The sequence below is a fragment of the Thermobia domestica genome, chromosome 5, assembly GCF_964235325.1.
Source record: "Thermobia domestica chromosome 5, izTheDome1.hap1.1, whole genome shotgun sequence".
Lineage (NCBI taxonomy): Eukaryota > Metazoa > Arthropoda > Insecta > Zygentoma > Lepismatidae > Thermobia > Thermobia domestica.
The window spans coordinates 94,082,362-94,104,729 of record NC_137458.1 but is presented as its reverse complement, the minus strand read 5'-3'; the positions used below and the strand labels follow the sequence as shown (position 1 = coordinate 94,104,729).

Here is a 22,368-nt window from a genome sequence, read left to right as displayed (position 1 = left end):
GGTCTTGGTCTTGCACAACCAATGTTGGTTTTCTTGCAAGAGTCTTGCAAAAGAAATCTTATGCTTTTCATAAGTAAATTTTACTCTGGATATAAGGGATAATAAATTCTACAATGCGCCAATAGTAACGGAAATACAATGTATGTTTCTAAATGTAATATAGTTTACCTTTGTGTAAATATGATGATAGTGTACAACATAAGCGATGACCTTTATTTTTTTTCAATGGGTGCCCACGCTTCACTACTTATAAGATAAATCACAACATTTCTTAATTTTCTTATATTTTTTTAACAGATCTAATACTCCACTGGTTCCTAAACTGGGGAGGCTACCCCTGAGACGCATGAAAGAAAATCAAGACGGCTACTGAAATACCATGAATTGCAAAATTATTTTTACACTCTAAGGGCGTCAAATTTTTAATCCTTTCAACCACGATTAACTAATCTTTATATTGAACAAACTTCCTATTAAATATTAGATTTTGTTTTACTGATTCCAATATGCACTCTATGGGGTAGAAACAGAGTCATTACGCAAAAGCGATGAAAAAATGGAGACTTTCGAAACGTGGGCATGGAGAAGAAAGGAGAGAATTAGTTGGGTTGAATGGAAAACGAATGAGAAGGTGTTAGAAATAGTAGCAGTAGGGGACAAAAGAAGAATTTTAGATGTAATTAGGTGAAGAAAGACGAACTGGTTGGGACATTGGCTGAGGTAGAAAGTATAGCGGAAGAAAAAGAGAGGGAGAGAGGTGAAGGAATCTGTAGTTGAAGGAAGGTATTAAAACAGAAAATTGCTACGTCAAGACGAAGAGACTAGCTGAGGACCACATCGAAGCTTCTCAGTTTCAGCAAGTACCTGCCAATAATGGTAGAATAGCTATGATGATGATAATGATGATTATGAGAATATGTTTAGCAATATTGCGCAAAAAAGAGAGATAAAAAATTAAAATAATAATGATTATAATCAAAGCTCTTAATATTTTAGAATAATTTGAGTGAAATTTTTTGTCAATGTCATGAAAATGTTATGCCGATATTAATTTTATGACCGCACATTAAAAATTTCCAATACAGCCAGTTAAGTAAAAGCGTGTACTGCATAACTAGCTGTTGGATCACATATCGCTCTAATTCTTTCATGAGACAATAGAGGGAACCATCGTCTTTGATGCGTTGTTACGAAATATTCAGTTGGCCTTCAATTTTTGCCAGAGAAACACGTAAATCGCCATGATTGCCGCGCACGGGTCGCGCTACGAGTCTGTGTTCCTCCGTAATCACCCAAAAGGTCCAAAATTGTCTTATGCAGCGGCTGCTAAGTACATGAGGAACTCGACATCATTTGTCCGTAAGTAGATTGATCGATATAAAAAGACAAGAAGTGTTGATGACTTGCCGGAACGTGGCTCGACAGGCTCTAAAATCGAAAAACATATCCTGAACTTGTTTTCGCGGAATCCGACCTTAACGTTGCGTCAAGGAGCTGCTAAATTGAAACAAAAAGGTGTTGATATACAGTGGCTCACAAAATTGATCGTACACTTGGCGCTGTGAGACAAATGAATAGAAATAACCTCTTTTACATATCTTATTTTACAAGAAACTGAAATATATATATATTATGTCAAGAGATCTTACAAACAAAATATATTTATTTCATTCCTTTACACAAAATCAGACATTGAACGTAGAAATAAAACACTTTCATACACAAACTTAAATGTCACAAAATTATTCGTTCACCTTGTCCATTTACAAATTTGGAACGTTCAGTAGCTAGTTGCGAACCCGTTTCTTCTTATTACCTCGGTTAGTCTGTTTGGCATTGATTGTACCAACTTCTTTGTAATACTAGGTGTAATCTTGAGCCACTCTTCTTTCAGGAACGTTTTCAATTCTGTCAGGTTATTCGGTTGGCGCTGCTGCACATTCTTCTGTAATTCCCACTATATCTAGATTTTCTATGAGATTGAGATCTGATGATTGAGGAGGGGTTGCAAGAATCTTTGGTGTGTTGTACAATAGCCATGAGCTCACAATATGATCAGTATGCTTGGGGTCGTTGTCTTGCTGAAATCTGTAGAACTGTCCAAGTCCTAAGTTTTCTGCACTAGACTTCAAGTTCCTCTTCAATATGTTGAGATATGCAAATTTGTGCATTATTCCCTCAATAAAGTGTAGATTTCCTACGCCAGAAGCTGCCATGCAGCACCAAACCATGACTGATCCTCCTCCATGTTTTACTGTTGGTCTAGTGTGATTCTTCTTAAATTCTGTATTAGGTTTCGTCAAATAATTTTGTGTCCATCGGATCCATATAGGTTAAATTTGCTCTCATCACTAAATGTTAAGCTATTCCAAAAGACTTCGGAGCATTGCTGATGTTCCAGAACAAATTGAAGCCTTTTGTGTTGATTCGCTTTGTTAATATAGGGCTTCTTCCTAGCAACTCGGCCATTGAATCCAGCTTTTCTTAAAGTTCCTCTCACAGTTTCTATGGAAAGGCGTCTCCCAATGGATGATGTCACTTCTGTTCTCAATTTTGGTACACTTTTACGAGGATCCTGTTTTATTTTTAAAATGATCTTCGTTCCTCTCTTTCACTAAGTATATATTTTCTTCCTCGACCAACTTTATTTCTTATCCTTTATTGTTATAAATTCAGTGTAAACTTCAAAGTTTCCAATTCAGCCTGAATCTTATCATAAATGGCCTATCCTTAAAGGTTTTCGATCCATCCAGAACAGCGAATAACTTGTATTTCAATGTTCAAACTACAAGACATATAGATCTAAATGGACACAAAACATACACTGCTTCTTTGTAAAACTTCACTTATCTTATCTTATAATGTTATCTTCAGCTGTTTTTGTCATTGAGGGTAGCCTAAACACTAAGGTAAGATGTGGACCTACAGTAACCAGAGATATCCACAGGTGGGTTTTAGGTCGCAGGTTGCTCCCATGAGATTTTTTTTTAAAGGGTACAATTTTAATTGAAAATGGCGTAACCAACTTTATTTATGCCATAACTATGCTTTTAAGATCGCTAAATTGAATAAAATTTAGTTTACAAACCAATTTACCTTGATGTTGTCACAACCAATTCCGTTCTCCTATACTTTTTTTTTTTTTTGTTGCAAGGGAGGGGGAAGAATGATGAATTTGGGGGGTAAGTGCGCTTAACGACTTGGGAGAATAAGCACTGTTGTCATTAGCTATACTTTAAGGCAAAAACATTTAGCCTTAGCCTATATATCAAATTGGGTTTGTATTATCGTAGCGCCTAGTTTCCAGAACTTAGGTCAGAAGAAAAATGTTCGTAGTCTTCGTTTTAAAATATTGGATGAATTAAGGTTTTGTGAACAATACCACGCTGATCGCTTTACTGTTTATTTATTGAATATTTTGTAGACGAGGGTTCGGGTTGGCATTACAAGTACAAACATAATAATCAGTCATTCCATATACATTCTTATCAAACAAGGCATGAATCACTAGATAAGTATCTTAAAAATGATAATCTTTTCCGATATTCGTGCCTACATATCCAGAACGGAGATGGACACATTACTGTCATGAACAGAAATAAATATTTATTTGCATTTTAGAAAAAAAATGTATGAGCAAGAGTGAAGTAGCTTTTTATTTATTTATTTATTTAAGAAAAGGAACGTTTTCCTTTCAAGTTCCGTCGTAATAGTAGCATATCTTAAAAGTTGCTTGTCATGAAAGAATATGTAAAGTCATTAAAGGATTATTTCCAGTCGACTGCAAAAACATTTCATAATGTGACGTGAATACTTGTCGTTCGTACTCGTAACCAAGAAACGTAACTCGGGCGTATGGTTGTTGAATTTCTTCCGCCTATTAATAATAAAACTTCATGTCATTGTGACACTGATCGTGTGGATCTGTTGGTTACGCAATGTGCACAGTCACCATAATTTGACAAAAGAGTTCGGATGCTTGCTGGGTCAAATAACTGTGTTTGACATGTTTAACATATTACAACAAGGTCAACTGTATTTTTAAAAAGAATAGTTGAAGAAAAAGTTACCCTAACTAAAAGAAAGAAAGAAAGAAAACATATATACAGACCGTGCATAAATTAATGCTTAACATTCTCGGTCTGTAATCCGGAGAAACTAGGTTTCAATCTCAGCTGCTATCCTAAATGGAATTTCCCTCTCACTAGTTGAATTCTGCAATTGTATCTTTAATATCAGGTTACTTCCATGTTAACCAGTGAGTACTGGTTATATTGTTTTCAAACATTATTGTATCGACAGGTAATAAGGTTTTAAATTAAATCACATTAAAATGAAGATATAAAGTTACCAGTATTTAGAAATTAATAGGCCTACATGTGTGTGTAGTATGAAAATATAGTAATTATGTATTTTCTTGAAAGCGAATAAACATAAAATAGTTGGACATCAAAGTATAAACTCTTCCAAGTATCAATAGGGCTAAACCACATTTATTGTTACTATTTTATTTTGACATCACGACACTGGCTGTTCACACATATGGCAATAGACGTCCACAAGGAAGAGCAAGGTAAGGCCGTGGCCCTTTCCCCTGAAACCCAAACGAATTAATAATTTGAATAACGATTCCGGACACAGGCAATATTTTATAAATTTAATTATACAGTATTTTCTTAATTTCGTTATATTTTCGACTTCTGTTGTAAAAAATACTTGTTATATGATAAGAAGTTGTCAGCAAAATACAAAAGCACTTTCCTTTTTTTTTTTTTTGACTGAAACTGCCGTGAAAATTGGGATGGTACCTTCTCATACAAACTAGGTCCTGGGCGACTCCTTTCCATGTTCTTTCCCGTCTCCTATCCCAAGCCGAGTCTTATTTGTGAAATAACAATAATAATAATAATAATAATAATAATAATAATAATAATAATATCAGCTCGCGCCAACTGAGCTTTGTGGTGGACAAACACGTATACGAGGGTTTTCTCCCGTTTACCCCTACTTCCTTCATTCCACCATTTCATTCATTTCTCATCATTACTCTCTCCTTTAGCCTATACGGCATAACCGTGGGTTTTAAAAGTGAAAGATTTCATTTCAATATTTCAATAATAATAACAATAATAATAAAATAAATATAAACTTTGCTCACGAAAAATCCTATGGATGCCCTTGCATCAGGGGCGTATCCAGCGGAGCGATCGGGGCAATTGCCCCCCCCCCCCCAGAAGAGGAAACTTTCTTATTTTATATATAAATAAAACCCATCCCAGAGTTTGGAGCTCTTAAAAGTAGTTCTAAGTAGCAGTATTACAAACCACCCCACAAGTCCGTCCTGGATCCGCCCCTGGCATGCATAAATGTTCAGGAGGAGAAATAACTTTAAACAGTTGGAGGTTGTTCATCAGTGTGTTAATGGTAATGAAACCGTAGGTGTAAATGGGTTCTTGTTCAACACGAACTGATCCTCCTCCCATCAAAAATATCTTAACGCGGAACCTATAGGTTTTCTGATTTAAAAAAAAATGGACTTCATACCGAAACTAATTTTTCGAGAAAATAGGTTCTGGCCCTGGAACATAAATTAATTTTCTGACATTATCGGTTTTATCTCTAGAACCGAACCTGAAGTGCATGTAAAAAACAGAAATAGAGTTTGTAAGAAAACTACTGTATATGATTCTCTTGAGATACTATTTCACAGTTGGGGCCGCGGTGGCTCAGTGGTAGAGCGTTCACCTCTGGGTTCCGGGTTCGATCCCAGCCCCCGCCAAGTGAACTTTGTGGTGGACAAACACCGTGTGCGTGGGTTTTCTCGGGGTTCTCCCGTTTCCTCCCACTTTCTTCATTCCACCATTTCATTCATTTCTCATAATCACCGTCTCCTTTAGCATAACCGGCATAACCGTGGGACGTAAAACTCACAGATTTCATTTCATTTCACTATTTCACAGTTGTACACCCCGCATCAAAAATTTGACAGCTAACGCCGTGCAGTTAGGCCACCCAATATACAACTTATCCCATAATCGTGTCAGGTAAAGAAACCCTTTCTCTCCTCCTTTCTTCTCTCCCATACTAAAATTAGCTAACAACTTGAGCGCAATTCTAATTTCAAACTACACATGTATTAGTATCGATAAAATGAAATAACAAAACTGAGACGAAACAACATTCATAAGTTGATGCATGGTGAAACTAAAATACATGCAATGAAAAATTGAAACAAATGGATTTCTAGTACACAGAGAATCAGAAATGAGGCAGAGAGAGAGAGAGAGAGATTGAGAGAAGAGGAAAGAAGAAAGAAATGAAAAGGGAGAACAAATCAAAATGTGAAATTCAAACGTAGTAAGAAAAGAACATAACATTATAAAGTTCCGTTTCCAGAAATCCACGAGTAATATAGAAATAACGTTTATTTTTACATATTTTTTCAGAACTATTCGAATATATAGATGATGCTTTAAACATTCATTAAGTCACTTTCATAAAGGATAGCATACTCAATTTCTAGTAGAACACTAGATCTCCGAGACAAATATCTAGAATAATGTCAAAAGTTTAACACACATACTTTGCTTTCTCGTTATTCAATTGCAAATTCGGTAGTGGTTCATTGGACGTAGTGATCCAAAATACATTCTAATAAACCCAGTAGGTAGCGTTGGTCATATCCTCCATTTCAGAATACTAATGCAAACTGAAAAAAAAGGAAAAAAAACACGAAACAAAACGAAAAGAAAAAGACAGAAAGAAAGAGAAAGCTGAACAAGTACTATTTTACTGCTAAATTTCTATCAGAAATACGCTATATTAAAAGTCCAAACTTTATTGTAATGAAAAGTTACAAATGTTTGAAAGGAAAAGTTTGTGTTCCTCATAGATGTAGCATGTTTCAAATTTCAACGTGAATAAAACACTGAACTATAGGATGGAAACAAATTTTGTGTCGAACTAAAGTAAATAAAATTTTGTTTTCAAATAATCAAAGAAGTTACCATTTACTAGTCTTTTCTGAAGATTTATCTGTTCCGATCATCGTGTCAGTCGGATGGTGTTGGTTAGGTTATAGACCATCACTGGGTCGAGGATTCAGACCCTTAGTGACCCGGTAATTCAACTGACACTCTGTAACCCAGAGGATGAAAAAGATATTTCACTTATTCCCTTGCGTTTTAATAGTATTTCTGTCAGACCAGGACTGGAGATGTTATCCAAAGAGCACGAAAAACACGATGGCGAAGTTCCCCGTTAATTAGATTCTCTTGCTCCGTTTTAATTTTGGAATACGCGCATACAGTGAGAGAAAGAGGAGGGAGAAGTGAAAAGAGAGGGGGACGAATATAAATATGAACCATAACATTGCAGTGTATGATGTTACTAGAATAATCGCCAGTTATGCCTTCTAAGTTCTCCAACGGAAGATGAATCTCTGTTTGTAGCCATTATTTTATGCGAAAAAATCAATCTGACGGGGAATCGAACCAGGATTTTCCATTTGAAAGTCTAGCACTTTACCACTACACCACCGATAGCTTTACTCAAAATTTGTTTAACAAATGGTGTAGTGTTTCTTTCTCAGAACGATAACACGTAAAGTGTATACTGCAGATCAATGATGTGTTTCGAATGTCCTGGTAATTCACTTGCCCTTTCCCAACCAACATTCGTAAATCATCTTTATCATGATACAGGTGTTTGCCTCCACATGCTTGGGTATTGCTCGTTAGTATAAGTCAATTCTTCACATTCACTTTGTGGAAAAAAAATCAACTTTGGCCTAAACAGGATTTGAACCTAAGTTAGATAGCTGTACTATTCACAAGTTCGTTATGTTACCCCAACACTACCTACCACGTGTAAATTTAACCGAGATATTACCTACCCTACTACAAGCCAGCCCTGATCTTTGGAGCGAATCGACTACTTCTTGTAAGGTTATTTACACCAAAGTGTGTAACGAAATTCATTTATTCGACGACCTAGAGAGAACTTAGTACCAACTTAGAAGGGAAATAATATTGAATCCAGGAAAAAATACAGAAATAAAAGCATATTATGCAGTAATTTCAGCATGCAAGTTCAAAAGTACGCTAATAATAATAATAATAATAATAATAATAATAATAATAAAAACCTATATTATAAAATTGAAAGTAGCTTTGTTTGTGGCTCCTAATCTCTCGAACCACCCGACAGATCTTGATCAAATTTTCAACATTGATAAGATATTGGCCTGGGAAGCTTTTTTATCATTACATTTCAACGGTAAAACTTGGGCGGAGGAGGAGGGGAGTTATTTGGAAATCTAAAAAACGTAATAACTCTTGAACCACCAAACCGATCTCTATCAACTCTAATAACTCTTGAACCGATCTCTATCAAACTTTCAACATACATAAGGTTCGGGTCTGGGACGACTTTTATCATTTCAGTTTGACGGTGCAACGTAAGGGGCGGAGAGAGGGAGATATATATGTAAAAAAATGAAAGTCACTGTGACTCTTGAACCACCCTACCGATCTCGATCAAATTTTCAACATAGATGAGGTTTGGGCCTAAGATGGTATTTATCTACTTACTTTGACGATATAACTTAGTGTGAGGGGATGGAGGAGTTAAAAGAAATAAATAAAATTTGATAACTTGAACCAAACGATCAATCTCGATCAAATTTTAGAATAGATGAGGTTCGGGCCTGAGATGACTTTTATCATTTCACTTTCATGGGAGAACTTGGGGAGGGGAATGGGATAGGGAGATATATATAAAAATAAATAACACTTAATGATTCGAACCACCAAACCAATCTCGATCAAATTTTCAACCCAAATGAAGTTCGAACCTGACTTCTGTCATATCACTTTGACGGTGTAACTTAAGGGAGTCGGAGGGGAGCGACATTTAAAAAATAACGAAACATGGCCAGTATTAGTGATGAATCTATAATTTTTGAAGTCGCTGAGATTAACAGTGATACATCAGATGGTGTTTAAATGCAAATTCAGCCCCACAACTTGGAGGAGGGTAAGATATAAAAATAATCGAAATAACCAATATCAGTGCCGAATTCATAGTTTTCCGCCTCGCTGGGATGAACAATGACACTGCAGATGCCGTGCCCCACAACATAGAGTGGGGAGGGGATATTTAAAATATCGAAAATGACCGATATCAAAGAGCGCTTTAGTAGTAGTAAAAAGTGACTGAGTAACGGAACATATTACTATTTTTTCTCAATTTAATCCAGCGAAGCGGGTAATTGATGCTAATAATAATAATAATAATGATAGACAAATATACTGTGAATGTAAACTATTATTATTATTATTATTATTATCTCGTACTTTTGAACTTACGCAGCGAAATTACTGCAAAATATGTTTTATGTCTATGATTTTTTCTAGATTGTATGTTCTTCCTTTATTAATGGGCACTAATTTCTCTCTAGGCCGTCGAATAACTGAATTTCGTTACACGCTTTGGTGTAAATAACTACAGGAGGAAGCCGGTTCGTACCAAAGATCAGAGCTAAAGTAATTAATATTTGGTTCGTAATTTAAGGTGTCATGATACAGTAGGGGTAACGTAATGGCCTTATAAATAATAGAACTATCTAACATAGGTTCAAATCCTGTTCACGCCAAAGATGATTTTTTTTACGTAGTGATTGTGAAGAATCGACTTATCATACTGGACAAGCAATACGTAAGAATGTGGAAGCAAACATCTGTATCGTGATAGAGACAATTTACGAATGTTGGTTGGGAAAGAGCAAGAGAATTACCAGGACATGCCAAACAGAATTGATATGCAGTATAAACTTTTCGAATTATCGCTCTCAGAAAAGAATGAAATGAAATCTTTGAGTTTTACGTCCCACGGTTATGCCGGTTAGGTTAAGGAGACGGTGATGATGAGAAATGAATGAAATGGTGGAATGAAGAAAGTGGGAGGAAACGGGAGAAGCCCGAGAAAACTCACGAGCACGGTGTTTGTCCATCACAGAGTCCATACGGCGCGATCTGGGATCCCAAGCACCGGAGGTGAATGCTCTACCACTGAGCCACCGCGCCCTCCTTGTCAGAAAAAAACACTACACCATTTGTTAAACAAAGTTTGGGAAAAGCATTCGGTGGTGTAGTGGTAAAGTGCTATACTTTCAAATGAAAAATCTTGGTTCGATTCCCCATCAGGTAGTTTGATTTTTTCGTATAAAATAATGGCTGCAAACAGAGATTCATCTTCCGTTGGAGAACTTAAAAGGCATAACTGGCGATTATTCTAGTAAACTGTGCGTTCTACATCATACACTGCAATGATAAGTATGTTCATATTTATATTCGTCCCCCCCCCTCTCTCTCTTTCTTGACGTTTCCCTATCCGGTCTTTGTATCTTTCACTTCTCCCCTTCTCTCTCTCTCTCTCTCACACACACACACACACACACGCACTTCACATGCGTGTGCGTGCCCCAAAGTTAAAACGGAGCAAGAGCCCGATATACCTGGTCTGAAAAATCTAATTAACTGGAAACTTCGACGGCGTCTTTTTCGTGCTCTTTGGATAACTTCTCCAGTCCTGGTCTGACAGAAATACTATTAAAACGCAAGGGAATAAGTAAAATGTCTTTTTTATCCTCTGGGTTACAGAGTGTCAGTCGAATTACCGGGTCACTATAGGTTTGAATCCTCGACCCAGTGGTGGTTTATAACCTAACCAACACCATCCGACTGACACGATGATCCGTTGGAGCTCTATCCTGTGCATTCTATCTATGCAAATTACGTTATATCCGCAAGAGAGGAAATCGATGCTGCATGTTCGGAACAGATAAATCTTCAGAAAAGACTAGAAAATGGCAACTTCTTTGGTTATTTGAAAACAAAATTTTATTTATTTTAGTTCGACACAAAATCTGTTTCCATCCTATAGCTCAATGTGTTTTATTCACGTTGAAATTTGAAACATGCTACATCTATGAGGAACACAAACTTTTCCTTTCAAACATTTGTAACTTTTCATTACAATAAAGTTTGGACTTTTAATATAGCGTATTTCTGATAGAAATTTAGCAGTAAAATAGTACTTGTTCAGTTTTCTCTTTCTTTCTGTCTTTTTCTTTTCGTTTTGTTTCGTGTTTTTTTCCTTTTTTTTCAGTTTGCATTAGTATTCTGAAATGGAGGATATGACCAACGCTACCTACTGGGTTTATTAGAATGTATTTTGGATCACTACGTCCAATGAACCACTACCGAATTTGCAATTGAATAACGAGAAAGCAAAGTATGTGTGTTAAACTTTTGACATTATTCTAGATATTTGTCTCGGAGATCTAGTGTTCTACTAGAAATTGAGTATGCTATCCTTTATGAAAGTGACTTAATGAATGTTTAAAGCATCATCTATATATTCGAATAGTTCTAAAAAAATATGTAAAAATAAACGTTATTTCTATATTACTCGTGGATTTCTGGAAACGGAACTTTATAATGTTATGTTCTTTTCTTACTACGTTTGAATTTCACATTTTGATCTGTTATCCCTTTTCATTTCCTTCTTCTTTACTCTTCTCTCAACCTCTCTCTCTCTCTCTCTCTCTCTCTCTCTGCCTCATTTCTGATTCTCTGTGTACTAGACATCCATTTGTTTCAATTTTTCATTGCATGTATTTTAGTTTCACCATGCATCAACTTATGAATGTTGTTTCGTCTCAGTTTTGTTATTTCATTTTATCGATACTAATACATGTGTAGTTTGAAATTAGAATTGCGCTTAAGTTGTTAGCTAATTTTAGTATGGGAGAGAAGAAAGGGGGAGAGAGGGGTCTCTTTACCTGACACGATTATGGGATAAGGTGTATATTGGGTGGCCTAACTGCACGGCGTTAGCTGTCGCAATTTTTTGGATGTGGAGTGTACAACATCGTTTTCAGCTCGTAACGATCTTTAGCGAACGATGTTTTGCAGAAAATGATGTCAAAGTGTATTTCAGTTCTCGTCTGGAAATAAAATAACCTGAAAATGAACATGTTTAAAACAAGCCTTGAAAATACATGTGTTTAAAACAAAATGTCTAAAATATATATAAAATTTGTTTTAAACAAAATCGATTGGTTAAAACAAGTATTAATCATTTGTTTTAAACATTTTGTTTTAAAGGAAACAACCCTGTTTCTGAGTAGTGACGTCGCTAGAGGGGCAAGGGGCCAGCGCCTCTCTAGTGGCAATATCTGTCCTCTACAACATTCCACCCCATTAGACATGTATTGACATGTAGTTCAAAATAATACAAAACTATCCTTGTCGTATATTAAGAAACGGCTGCCCCCCAAATTTCCGGCCTTTCTCTTTACCTCCACTCCCCAAAGAAATTGATGCTGGAGTCGTCATTGTTTCTAAGTTGTTTGGAAGGATGTATCTTGCCTATCTTCTCTGCTAAGGAGGAGTTTTCACGTAGTCGATTTGTGGTCGATTCAGTTCGATCCCAGTTCGCGCCAAGCAAACACCGTGTGCGTGGGTTTACTCAGGATTTTCCGTTTTCTCCTTTATTCATTCCACCATTGCATTCATTTCTCATCACCACCATCTCCTTTAGCCTAGCCGACATATATTCGTGGGACGTAAAACTGAAAAAATTCACTTTTGTGGTCGATTCAGTTTAACTGACTTCAATTTCGGCTGTCGAGTATGTAAACAAAACTTCAAATCGTCTGTTAGGCGAAGGCGACAAATCGACTGGTAATTGAACTGAAAGAGATTATATTTTCTGAGGGTAGATTTCGATCAGACCGATCTGCGAAATTGACTGGATAGCCTGGTGGAAACACTTCACTTGTTTCCGGGTGGAAAGTAGAACGCGAATGTTTTTGGAAACGACCTGATTCGAAACTAATAAGATTATATTTACTTACAGAGTTAAATAATAATAGATGAGTTTTTGTGGATCTCAAAAAATACGCCGAAGTAAATGCTTCAAAAAAGTCTGGTGCAGGTGCGCTGAACACATACCAAGGCAAAGGTGTTTGATTTTATGGAACGGATCGTTTTTTACGTCCCGTTACACAAGGGTGAAACTTCATATATATTAAGACAATTCGTGCATATTAATGACTTGTCATTTAAAAAATGTTGTGTTTTTGTACAAAAGAAAGGTTTCTATTTTACAATGATAATTGTGTTAATAACGTTTGGTAGAGCCGTCATTGCAAGGTTAAGACAAGCTTGTATATAGATTAATAAGTAGATTTTCTTTTAGATCTTTTCGTAATGCAATAAAATAACATATCAATGGGCTTACATTAATACACTCGCTATTTTTATAGATCGTTAACAGAAACAATATGCAGATGAAAGCATCTTACTGTACATAATGAGAGAGTATTGGGGCGCTGAAAGTGAAAAGTCGGGTTCTGCGTCAAGTTACTAGGCTTTAAAATATAATGGATAAGTGCATATTCATTCTAAAATTATATGCCTACGTATAGTGTATGTAGTAGTTCTGGAATTCGGCTGTTTGAGTCTAGGCTGTTTTGGTGTAGGGAGTTTCGGAGTAAGGGCGTTTAGGTGTGAGGCTGGTTCGGTGTAGGAATTCCAATCTTTACGAGGAAGCGTCAGTTTTTCCTAATGAAAGATGTTTGTTAAGAAGAAATAAATTCATGCAAAATTAAAATATAAATTAAATATAGAGTAAAAACTGCCGTACGTATTCTGGTGAAATAATTATCTTTTTTGCTACTTCTATGAATATTAATTGGAAGTACAAAATTCTATCTTTACGCGCAATAAAATATGGAAGTTTTATTAGAAACCTAATACGAGTACACATGTGAATAACATATATTGGTGGAAGTGTTAAATGAGTACGATGAGTTCGTTAACATTTGACTATTTCGGAATCTGTCTGTTCTTGGAATGGAGCAAATCATTGACATCATGTATAAATTGCAGACTTGATGATATACTAGTACTTACATTCTTAGAAGGGTACGCATACAATTTTAAATTCTAAATTTGGTGGTTCTACAGCGTGCAAAATGAAGTTGCTTGGATATTTTTCAACATAATTCTTAAATGAGGTATTATTCTGTTTGCAGTTTGTCTCAGGAACGTTTTCCAATAGATTTATTTGTTGATGTTGAATACTTTGCAGTAAATAATGTATATAGGTATAGTATGCTACACATAAATAGAATAAGCGGTTAGCGTACGCGCCTTTGGCGCGGAAGACCCGCGTTCGATTCCCGGCGGGTGCTCATGTAGTTCGGATTCCACGTTAATCAGTAGGTCCCGTCCCATATAGCCTCGCTGCTGAAATGGACGTCAAACTCAAAAACAACTCAACATAAATAGAATAAGTAGTAGTAGAATTTATTGCTTTTGAATATGGAAAATAATTGCTATAGGGCAACATTCAGTGTATAGTGTTTCTTAGAAACGTTGTAGAATATCTTTATTTATTGACGCGTATATATTTTATATTTCGCTAGATATACAAATATAAATAACGTACAAATTGTATATGTTATTTATGAGCACTTTCGGAAATTAAATTCGTTTTGAATTAAATTTAAGAATTATTCTTCATGCATTTTTTGCAAAGACAGATAATTCTATCGTAAATCGAACATATATGATCATGAACGCACTTTATTCTATCATTGTATTGAATGCATTGTATTACCATTATGTAATTGCATCAATAACAATGTTGCTAGATTACACCATGGAATGGTAACTATACTATCACACTTGGGAGTGTCAGTTCATACAAAAATCCAAGTAACTTTTTTTTTCTTCGTGTTTGGGACACACACCTACAAACTAGTGTGGAACTCGACCCAGAGCACATTGAAGAAATAACAGATTATATAAACGCCACCACAATATATAACATTTAAGAGGAGCACTCCACACATCATATGCACTCCGACATCTAGTATACTTGTCTAAAGTAAGATAAGTATGTGCCGGTGCGACTTCGATTTGGATTAGGCTCGCCGCTGCACATTGGCCACTCATTTACCTACGCTCTTCCGTCCCTTCATGTCCTTGCGTGTTACGAAACAAACGTTGTGATAGTCCAGATATATTTTAGCTGCGTTCTTCTTGTTCGTTTTTGGTTGTTCTTCATTATTTTATGTTTTTCGTGAATACTGTTTTAATTTTATGTAGAATTCTGTAATTGATAACATTTTTATTCCTTATTCTCCGTTTTCGAAAGTCGTGTGTTTGTTCGTTATTATTATTTCTGAAGTTCTTGTATGTGTTGGTCATTTTCGTTTTCGTGATGTGCATCAATAGCTTCACCGCTAACCTTTCGCATTAAATCCTAAAATCAATCAATCAGTTTAAAATTAGAAGTACTCATATATCGTTTGGCGATAGCATCAATATATTCCACAAATCATTATAGGCTGGTTGATAACTTTTTATGGGCTTTACAATTGTTCGAGGCTTTAAACTCATGGGCTCACTGCTAAAACAATTAGAGGCTCTCCATTACATTAAAGAAGGTTGTTGTAAGTTAGTGCTAACGAATTCGACCGCTGGGTAGCAGCATACGTAAACACGCATGAAAAATTATTCCTGATAGTTCGAAAGAGCTATGTGTTTATTTGCAAGAGGCAAGTAGTGTTCCCGACATTGGTTATAATTATAGCCAAATAAGTAAACAGTGTATGACAGAACGTTACCGTGCCTCAAAGAAAAGAATCAACGCTATGTTTAATCTGAGGGAAACGGGCACCCTTGTTTCTGGGCCTTCCATGGGCGTGATAGTTATCGGAGGCCCATGCGTACCCCGAATGTGGTGCAAAAAGTTTGTTCCTTGATGCGACGTGAAAACTCGCTATCTCAAAGAACTATATCAAGAACAGTACTACGTACCACAATCAGAGTTGGGTAATTACGCGTAAAAAAAAGGTTTTCTACGTGACGCGTAAAATACGCGTAAAAACGCGTAATTTACGTAAAAACGCGTAATTTACGTAAAAATACGTAAAGTACGTAAAAAATTAGAAACAGGTCTACAAATTAAAAGAAAACGTTCTACGCGCTGAGCTTTAAAAAAATTCTTCCTAAAATTGTATAGAATCTAGCTGGATTTTGCAAAACGTAATCCGTAAGCATAAACTGGGAATTTTGTATTGACTTTGTAAAGTAGCATCGTATAATACGGTTTGCACGCGTGACTGTTCAAAACCCATTAAACATGTATCATGTTTTAAACCCTCTGTAATCGAGAAAAGTTTTATGCCAGAGAAGCCGTGGGAGAAACTATTGTGCAATAGAACAACAATGGTAAGCCTTCGTGGTCACCATATGTGACAACTTTCTGCAATGTCTGAGAAAAGCATCACGAACAAGTAGAGGAGTTCCTGTTGGAAAACCTCGGCCCTTCAGGAATAACTAGCTACCAGCAATATCGGGGAAAATGTGGAAAATTTGAAGAACTTATGAAGAAGGGAATTACAACACCACGCACATTCTGGTATTTCGCTACTCGGCAACGTAAGGAGTTGTCGGAATTTGCTATGAAGTTACTGAACATCCTAGCATCTTCAGCGCAAGTTGAAAGACTTTTCTCAAATTGGTCCTTTGTCCATAACGTCACAAGGAACCGGCTCAGTTTCGAATGTTCGAAGAAACTACTTCAAATATACTACACCCTCAAATTACAAGACCACTCAAGTGATGAATATTAGTGTGATTAAGAGTATTGTGTTCAAATTTTACTAAACTATAATGGAAATGGCATGTAACATCTTTTTTAGAATTAAAATAATGGCTAAGTTTTAAATGAAATGATATACTCAGTATTATTGGAACCAAGTGAAATATATTCAGTATTCGAACTAGGAAGAAAGACAAATTGTTTCTTTCCAAAAACAACGAAGAAACAAGTAGTTCAATATTCTGTTAAGTATTTTCTTCAGTTTTGTCTATTAATTATGAGCATGAAAAATTTCTACATTAAAAGTTCAAATGATAGTTAAGTGCTAAGAGAAGTAATATATTTAGTGTTGTTGTTGGACTTGGAAGAAAAGAACAAAACAAATTGGTTCGTTCCGAAAACTGTAGTATAATGTTCTGTTGGGTGTTTTTATATTTTTTTCAGTTGTGTGTGTTTAAAATGAGAATCTAATAACTTTTACATCGAAAATTCAATATATCCCAGTGCTAAATGAAGTGGTATATATTGTAGCGAACATGCGAATAAAATGGAGTGAATTATACGTTTATTTTAACAATCATCTTTGAGTATCAAGAAATTCACATTTCTTGTGTGAAGCTGTAGACATCAAGTACGATTTCAGTACAAACTGTTATTCTAGAAATAGAAACGAAGATGTCACAGTAACACACTTTCACCAGATTAAAATTAAAAACCTATATGAGTAAACCAGGATGCTTATTCATATATAAGCCCAGAATTAGAAAGTTTACTCGTCGAGTCTTATTCCATTTCACACGAGTGAATAGTGTGTCGACGCCGTCGCTCTGCGCGAGGACTCATAGGACCCGGCGCCAGTCTTCAGGGATGTAACTTCAAGAATCAGAGGCCCAGGTAGCTGATCCGGCCAGTCCGAGTGTCCAGAACCGCCTATACCCAGGACGACCTACAGGAAGGACTCCAAGGTTCCAGTCCGATCCGCTGAAGGTAGACACCAAAGGACAGCCGCCAGCCGAGTTCGAACCCAGGACTACAAGGTTCCAAGCCGAGCAGCGAGATCAGCGAGTCTGCGAGGCAACGCCAGTGAGGAAAGAAGAAGAGGATCCAATTTCCGCGGCGGGTTTGAACCAAGGACCTCGTCAACCGAAGACAAGTGTTAGTGCGTCGTATAAACGTTCCAAAAGCAACAACGGATTCGTAATCAGTAGCCAGTCCCTTGGACAGCATCAGGCAGTGGTATACGTGAGTAGACAAAACCATATTTGAATTGTTTTCTCAAAGAGGTTCATTTGAGGAAAAAGGAAGTCATCACTCTATGACTACGCATAGCCTTGCATTGGCATGTTTTAACTTTCCCGTCTCGATCTAGCCTTCAGCTAACGAGACACCCGGTCATAAACCGAGACCCTTCTGGTCAATGTGTAGACCGGTGTAATCAGAAATTTAAATTCTTCCCCTTTGTTTAAAGAACTCCGGATCTTTCAGTTTAATCATCCATTTTACCATCATCATCAGCTATTTTATAATAAAATATAAAAACCAACCATTTAATCTTTTATTTACGTGACAGGCATCCCACTGATGCATAATTAACTTATCATAACGGCAGTCAGAGCATCTAATTACCGTTATAATATAGTATCGTTGGGACGTGGAAGAGAAACAAATCAGTTTATTCTAAAATTTCATTATTTCAATATTCTGTTCAGTATTTTTCGAATCAGTTATGTGTGTGTGTGTGTTAGTGTGTAATATGAAGGTGAAATGAGCCTAACAGTCAATCTCTTTTTCTTTTCTAATAGAAGTTTCAAAGTATACTGAAATGTTTTGAGTTTTGTATTAAAAGCAAAGGTATAACAATAAATTGTTATAATCAAAAGGTTACTCGATACTTTCAAACATATCCGAACCAACACATATTTTTAATGTGTGTGCTTATATGTTGGGTGGTTGTGCTTGTGTGTGCGCTAATAGGTGGAAAGTAGTAGTGGGCCGGCGAGGGGCTATCCAAAATTATCTTTTATTACTATGATTTGGCATGAAATCATTACTTTTAAATATAATGTTTAGAAGATAATAATTTTTTAATGCTTAAATAAGAAAACTAAGCTTACAATATAACCGACTATTCAGAATGATCTTAGTTTAAATGAAAGAAATATAGTTTTCTACGTCTGCGTAAAAAACTGGTTTTCTACATGACGTATATTACTAGTAAATTACGCGTAATTTATGTAAAATACGTAACAAGTAAATTACCTTGCCAACCCTGACCACAATGACCATTAATCGCATAATTGCGCAAGATATCCATTAGTAAAGAAGCGTAAGCCTCGAGTACTTACGCCTCGTCTCTCAGTATCATGGGGAATAATAGGTGGACAACAAATCTGAATAGTAAACTATAGAAATACTGACAGTCTGTAATGTCTTCATACGTACTATATGCTACAAGTAGAGTCGTAAGTTCAGCGGGAAAATCGGTATAGAAGGCAAGGTTATAGGAGGAAAAGGAACCAGAAAGTTTGCACGAAAATCAACCAATAAGAAACTCACTTTAATGGGAAGAGAAACTATTTAAAGCAGGATTAAGTTGACCTGAATTGAATGGAAGATGAGAAATACGGGAGCAGAGTTGTCTTACAAATCGAAACAGAGGTTAAGCTATGAGATAATGATATATAATATCATTACATTTAAGAGAAATCAGCGTATTTTGATCCTGAAGTGAAAAGTTCAAGAGTTCAAAGGAGCAGCTAATATCCTGAAAGGTGATAATGTATCATACTTTTGAATTTTACAATCTACATTTCTGCTTCCTAGATTAAAACAGACAATGAAAAATGGATCATGATAATTAAATGAATGGTGAAAGAACAATAGTTAACACTCATGCTCTGAGCTGGATTCGAATTCTCGACAAACAAGTTTTGCGACTGTCAGCCTAATGCCTTAGGCCGCTTGACCACACCAGCAAATTTGTTCTGGAAGGAAGTAATAGAATATAGCTAATGTAGTGGATGGTGCTCTAGAATTTCGAGAACTCTAATGTGAACAGTAGATGTTATAGGAAAGTAGAATAAGATTGTGTGAGTATTGAACCTTAATGTTGAATCCAGTATTTTGTTTTTAGTTGAGTATATAGTCAGGTTACTTCATAATTATTTTGTGGATTCTTGTTTTATTCTCAACAATTATTTTGAGTGATGTTTTTTTCTTTGTATTTCCAGAAGTCCAACGTAGCATTTTAGATCTGGTGACATTGCTGGCACGATTTTCCATTACTCCACAGGAGTTGGAATTGTATCTTGGGTTTTTCAAAGCTGATGATCCTCCCGTAGTAAGTGGATTGTATTTTCGTAAACGACAATTCTTTAATTTTCACATGTGTTGTCATATAAATGCTTATCTGTAATTTTTCTTTATGCCAGGTTAGTTGTTTTTGTGCGAACCTTCATGTAATTGAATTTTGACTAAATGTGTAAATTTTAAAAACTTCTGTAATGGCCTCATTACAAATATTCTGTTGCTAAGTAATTGGTCATCTCTAGTATTAAAAAGCAATGTGTACTTATTTTCAATCGTTTATTTATTTATGATGTTCTGTTTTATTGTTATATTTAGTTTAATTTATCATTTATAATCTTTAGTTAGCGTATCAATATGGTGCGCGTTTATACTACAACTAAACTTATTTGATGTAAACCTATCTATGGTTGAATGAAGATCATAGCTACAAGGTTGCCATACATCTCGTTTTTCGGAGATTATCAGCGGGTTTTGTGTTCACTGTCCCTGATTCATTCGGGAAGGCCAGGAGTCCCGATGTTAAGGAATATATTTCCCTTTATTGATACGCACGTATTTTGAGGTTACTTCTTTGTAGTAAATATCAATTTAATTTAATCTAACTTGAAGGTCTTAGTTAATGGGCTTCTTTTGTCATTGCAAGAAATTTTCGGTTCCACGCTGTGTTTGGATGGTAATACTGGCAATCGCTAAATAATTTTTGGAGATGGTCTGAATTAAATGTATGAGAATCGAATTTATAGTTGATTCTACAGCAAGAGAATCGATTCTGGATTCAGATGGGAATCAGTTCGATCCATATCTAATACCTCCTGCTCTACACTCGTGCAATCCAACAGTACAATAGTGACAAAGTTTCTATTCCACGTTACTTAATTGTAAATTTGTTAAGTATTTGGCATTGTACTTTAACCAAATATTTTAATGACTGTCTCAGTTTCAGTTCCCAAATTTATGACAACCCTATATATATATATATATATATATATATATATATATATATATATATATATATATATATATATATATATATATATATATATATATATATATATATATATATATATATATATATATAGAGAGAGAGAGAGAGAGAGAGAGAGAGAGAGAGAGAGAGAGAGGGAGATAGATAGATAGATAGATACTGGGTGAGGCATTTAAAACTGTTTTTGAAAATATCTGGAAAACTACAAATCGGATTTTGAAAAAGTTGTAAGAAAAGTTGTTCGTCTCGAAGGGGGACATTCAACGATACCACACTCGACCACCTGCCCTCACCGCCCGGGGGCGGGAGAGGGGTCAGCTTTGAAATCTTAAATAGAAATCCCCATTTTTTATTGCATATTCTGATTCTCCTTGAAAAAATACGTAACCTTTGTATTGATCTTTTTTTTTCATTGCGTGATAGATGGCGCTGTAATCGACAAAAATCAAAATGGCTTACAAACGAAATATGAGACATTTAAAACTGTTTTTGGGAATATCTGGAAAACTAGAAATCGGATTTTCAAAAAGTTGTAAGAAAAGTTGTTCGTCTCGAAGGGGGACATCCAAGCAGGGCCGGCGCAAGGGGGGAGTCGAGCCGTGCCACCGCCCAGGGCGGCAAGTCTAATGGGCTGCAAAATTTGAAAAATAAAATAAAATAATACTGTCAAAATATAATGCTTCCTAATAAGTCCACATATAAAAATTAAATTTTGTTTACCTGAGAATAGCTATAATTGAACTTACTTCACTCGCATTCAGGAAAATACTCAGGAAATTCAGAACATTTCCACTCAGTTTCAATTATCAAACTACTATCCTCTATTTCACATAAGCTGATAGGAAAAAAAAAAGAAGTTTTCCCCCCACCACGCTCAAGTACAGGTGAATGTTGGTGTTCCGTCTTCCACCATCAGCCCCCGCATACGGAAGTATAGAGTGTATCTAATTGTGTCTGGGCCTAAATAATAAATTACAACTTTCACAGGCCTAATAACACTACGTATTTTAAAACACTTAATTACATTTACCTGCATTAGTAAGTAGCACATGTGTCACTATAATGGAAATTTTATTGAACAGTTGTATTGTTTATTTTCCTTCTCTTTTGGCAGTCGGTGTTGTGACATAATGTTGGAATGGCAATGGATATCAGGGTTGGTAATTGAATGGGTATTTACTGCTTTGATACAATAATTTCATAATATAAAATCGGAAACCAAGTACAATATGTATGGGTAAATTATCAGAGCGTTAAGATGATAACAATAAAACTTGAAATAATAATAATAATAATAATAATAATAATAATAATAATAATAATAATAATAATAATAATAATAATGAAATACTTCTTGTTTCCTCTCTTATAAACATATGTTCTTCTGTCTG

General features: G+C 35.7%; 1 protein-coding gene across 4 annotated transcripts in view; it reads left to right on the top strand.

Annotated features, from left to right (window-relative positions):
* mv (lysosomal-trafficking regulator mauve) overlaps window positions 1–22,368 on the top strand; it is a 282,285-nt gene that overhangs the window by 106,090 nt on the left and 153,827 nt on the right. For all 4 annotated transcript variants that reach the window (XM_081758816.1, XM_081758815.1, XM_081758813.1 and 1 more), the window contains exon 9: window positions 19,914–20,023. In XM_081758816.1, coding sequence (XP_081614942.1) covers window positions 19,914–20,023 — 110 coding nt within the window. The remainder of the gene's footprint in view (window positions 1–19,913; window positions 20,024–22,368) is intronic.